Below are 4,304 nucleotides of genomic sequence, written 5' to 3' on the forward strand. Positions count from 1 at the left end.
GGCGGATGCGCTCCAGTCACTCCCGCACTAACGTGACCGCATGTAATACTCTGCTGATTCCTCCTCTGCCACTCATTCCTGTCCTTCTCGACTGCCTTCCATCCTGTGCTCTGCACTAACTTGCTGCACACATTCCACGCTTTTCCAGCCTAATGACGCTCTCATAAATATGCATGATATGCAAATCTTTTGTTTATGCATCCATTAAATTATTGGAGACCTGAAACAAATTTGACTAGTAAGAATTAGGATTGTAGATCTCAAACTACATCTTAAATGTCAGTAACCTTCATTGAAGACGTCTGTAAAGCTATGACTAGTCTAATTTTAAATTATTTCTTGTTCTAACTTAATTCATAAGTCAATCGTGAATATATTTCTTACATATACAGAGTTATACTTATAAATATTGAAAACTGCATTCTGCAATATACATTTAGATATTACTAGATTACTAAAAGAAAATTCGTACCCTACAACTATACTTGAGATCTGAAACTAATCCACATTAGATGTCAAATCTTGAATTAGTATTTCTAGTCAAAATTCTCCATGGAAATGCATATATAAATTACTTTAGTCAATATTTAAGTGTAGATATCTAAATTTCTACTAGTACTGATGTCTAACTTTTACTAGTAAATTATGAGAAACTAAACAAAATTACATTAGATATATATTTACAGCTCTATTAGATATAACTAGTAAAAACTGCATGACAGCTCTCAAATTTGAGCTTTGAATAGTGAAACAGTACGACTTGTAGCGCTGGTGTCATTTTAGGCTAAAACTGCTTGCCGTACCTGCATGTGGTGCAGAGATAAAAAGAAAATTACTTGAAGGGGTGTCCCTCTTACACACAAAACCTGTTCTTCCAAGCAAAATGCTTGTCAGCAGTTCCATCGTGTAGCATTTTGTTCACGGAAATTCATGTGGCCGTTCGCTTTTAAAGAGCTTAACAGTCCAACTCGACATACTTTGTAGTGTCCAACTTGTCTTTCACCTGTTTGGTACTATAAACAGAATTAAGATTGGCATGATTAAACTGGTTCAAGCAGGGACTGTACAGCCCTTTAAATTAGCTCACTTAGGCAGTACCTGCAATCTAATTATTCACCACCAGTTATGTTAAGCCCTTCTTATGCCAATATACATTACCAAACAGGCAGAGGAGGAGGGAAAAAAAAAAAAAAAAATTTTTTTTAAATGGACACCAAAACTCATCCCCATTCAGTGCTGTTTTCACTCACATTTAACAATAACTACTAGACCAAACCGGTTTATTAAACCAAAACAAGCAACTTTAATCATAATATACAAAGTTTTATTATAAAAATTGTGTCTACACAAATTTAAAGCTCAAATGTCCAAAAAAAAAAAAAAAAAAAAAAATCTTGAGACTTGAACTACAATAACATTGTTCCTCAAATTCCTTACAATGGCAGTGGAAACAATATGTTGGGTATGAGAGAAACCACAGCTATCAAACAAAGAAAGCAGTGCTTAGAAACAAGAACAGCTGTTAAATTTACAAAACAGTACATGACCTCAATATGCATTTCATCTATACACATTCCTGTACATGTTTTGAAAATATTCAAATGCTAAAAAAATAACAATAAAAACGCATTTTTCACATTGTTCTGCAAACAATTCAGCTCAAGTTTCCTGACAGATTTACTCATCATCATCATCATCATCATCTTCCTCCTCCTCATCTTCATCCTCCTCCTCATCATCATCATCATCATCATCATCATCTGTGGCTTCTGCCTTCTTCCCTGCTGGCCGGCCTGGTCCACCTTTCTTCGCACCATCAGCCTTTCCTCCCTTGGCACGATATGCAGCAACATCCTAAAAATCACAGAACACTTGTTAGAGTTTAAAAAGCAGCAAAAGCAGCGTTGACAAATAAACTGCATTAACATTTACCTTTTCATATTTCTCCTTCAGCTTTAGGGCCTTTTGCTCATAGGGTGATTTCTCCTTGGCTGACAGTTTTGACCACATTTCACCGAGTTTCTTTGCAATGTCACCAATAGTGATACCTGGGTTGTCATTCTTCACCTTTGGGCGATGATCAGAGCAGAAAACGAAGAAAGCCGATCTGCAGAAGAAGGATAGCTCTTAGTGTGTAAATAAACAAAAAAGTTAAAGTACAGTCTAGAAGAAGCAGGAGCAGTTCAGTATAGTCTAAAAGAAGCAGCAGTTCTATATACTTACGGTGGCCTCTTTGGAGCATTTGGGTCCTTCTTTTTCTTTCCCTTCTTTGCACCTTTGGGTGGCACATAGTTTTTCATCTCCCGGTCATAGCGTACCTTGTCGGTTTTGGCCAGTTCATCAAACTTTGTTTTCTCTTTGGGTGACATGGTCTAAGAAATACAACACTGATTAGACACACCGACATTCTGCAACGCCTTGTATTTGCCTTGCTGTTTTGGCCCCACCCCTTAAGACGTTGCTCTAAGCACCGCCCCCATCTGACGTAGGCTACCTGATCCCACCTCCTTTTACAACCAACCCCCGGAAAAAACCCTCAAAACAAGTTTCGTAAAGTAGTGACGGGAAGTTGGCTTCATTTGAAAGAATCGGTTCGAATGATTCATTCGCTAGAAATCTGTTCAAGCGAACGACTCGTTCCAAAGCAACTGGAAAATAAACGAATATCAAAAAATGTATTACAGTGACTAAGGTTAAGGCTTCAATAAAGTTAAAAATACATTTTGCAGTTTAATCAAGTCACAACCACGGGCGTAAATTCATTCACAAGAATCGAGTCTTCAAAAATAAATAAATAAAAAAAATCCACATACATTGCTACACTGAAGCAATAAATTCAACTCACCTTCCATCTCTCCGCACACTTCTTGGAAAACTCCGCAAAGTTCACCGCAGTTCCAGGGTGTTTCTTCTTGTGCTCTTCCCGACATGTCTGCACAAAAAATGCGTAGGCCGAGGTCTTTCCTCTTGGCTTATTAGGATCTTTACCCATGGCCGCAGAAGTTTGTGGCTAAATGTAGGTGGTTTTAAAAATAAGGAGACAAAACGGAGCGAGTTAAACCGCGTCCTGCGAACAGAAGCGTGTAAAGCCAAAGCATCAGACACTTTAATCCGATCAAGTTCCTGCTCGGTTCCCAGCAGATCACACAGAACAATAAGTGCCCCTCCATTTTGTTTCCCGCCTAAACTACGGCGTTATTTTACAGCCTGTTATGGGCGAATTGCGTTAGCTGAGCACCCTAGAAATTAACTTTAAATGCCCATTTAGACTCGAGCTCAATAGTGTAAAAGTTCATAATTTCCCACAGTTTTGCAGAGACGGCGGGTAGTACTAGTCATATTCAGACCAAAAACACGGCTTTTAGCTTTTAGACCTCGATTAACAGGCCAAATGGTAATAAGTCATTTACAGAGGGCAGTGAAGTAAAGTGGCTGAGCTAGCGTCTGGCGTTAGCGCCTAAAACTTGTATAACTCAAAGTGGCCGAGCAGAGCCCGGGCATTTTAACTTTAACTCCAGGAACATAAAACCTACTACATACGACTATAACACAATTTACTTACAACATTCTGTGAAATATACTTAGACACTGCTAACAAAACACAAGGTGGCTAAAACAGCCAAAAAGCTCACCTTTAAACACAGATTTCAGCCCACTTCTTCTCCAGAAAAACAATCTGCGCTCCTCTTCCACTGCTGTTGTCTGAGGTACGGACCACACAAGCTTGATTAAATGCCTCCCGGGCTCCGCCCTCAAGGCCTCGGTCTGATTGGCTATAAACTTTTAAAATTCAAATATGACCTGGTCACGACGAAGAATCCTTCGTCCCTATTGGTTTCTCGACGCATCAATCAAGCACTCACCGTTAGAGCGGGTGACGGTTATGTTTGTCTCAACGCTATTGGCTGTTGAGCGGATTTAAAATGGACGGCGGTCTTGTCGCAGTTTAAGCGGGCTCGTTCTTATTTTTTTTCCTGTTTATTAATATTTAAAGCGGGAGTGCTGGTGTGCTGGAGTTCATGTCGAGAGTTAAAGGCGGCAAACTATTTATGTGGGAAACTGTGTAGGTGTTAACCGGCAGCGCTGTGTGTTGTTGTGTTCATTTTAATGGCGCCAAACCCCCCACAGTGGAAAACAGAAGCAGAGCGAAGACTCACACCCAGTAATCTCAGGGTCATGTCACTGGGATCTGTGTTGGTGAAGATTTAGTTCTAGCGTGTGTGAAAGCCACCGTTTCGTGTACAACACTGAATTATTCTATCAGCAAAAGCTATCTTACACCGTGTGTTATAAAGGGCACCATA

The 4,304-nt window shown here is 39.6% G+C and overlaps 1 protein-coding gene across 1 annotated transcript; it reads right to left on the reverse strand.

Moving 5' to 3' along the window:
- Nucleotides 1-1,310: 1,310 nt before the first annotated feature.
- On the reverse strand, nucleotides 1,311-3,731 carry hmgb2a (high mobility group box 2a). The gene is made up of 5 exons (XM_017701462.2): nucleotides 3,633-3,731; nucleotides 2,846-3,010; nucleotides 2,224-2,372; nucleotides 1,933-2,107; nucleotides 1,311-1,854 (listed from the first exon to the last, which is right to left on the reverse strand). Exons 2-5 carry the CDS (start codon nucleotides 2,990-2,992, stop codon nucleotides 1,678-1,680), a joined length of 648 nt encoding a protein of 215 aa, XP_017556951.1. The 5' UTR covers nucleotides 2,993-3,010; nucleotides 3,633-3,731; the 3' UTR covers nucleotides 1,311-1,677.
- Nucleotides 3,732-4,304: the final 573 nt, after the last annotated feature.

The sequence above is a fragment of the Pygocentrus nattereri genome, chromosome 5, assembly GCF_015220715.1.
Source record: "Pygocentrus nattereri isolate fPygNat1 chromosome 5, fPygNat1.pri, whole genome shotgun sequence".
NCBI classification, from domain to species: domain Eukaryota; kingdom Metazoa; phylum Chordata; class Actinopteri; order Characiformes; family Serrasalmidae; genus Pygocentrus; species Pygocentrus nattereri.

Excerpts from the sequence above, each read along its gene's own strand:
- hmgb2a (XM_017701462.2), bottom strand. The coding sequence starts at position 2,992 with ATGGGTAAAGATCCTAATAAGCCAAGAGGAAAGACCTCGGCCTACGCA. Across the intron at positions 2,373-2,845 it reads AGTGTGCGGAGAGATGGAAG|ACCATGTCACCCAAAGAGAA; the intron begins GTGAGTTGAATT and ends TGTATTTCTTAG. Across the intron at positions 2,108-2,223 it reads AATGCTCCAAAGAGGCCACC|ATCGGCTTTCTTCGTTTTCT; the intron begins GTAAGTATATAG and ends CTTCTTCTGCAG.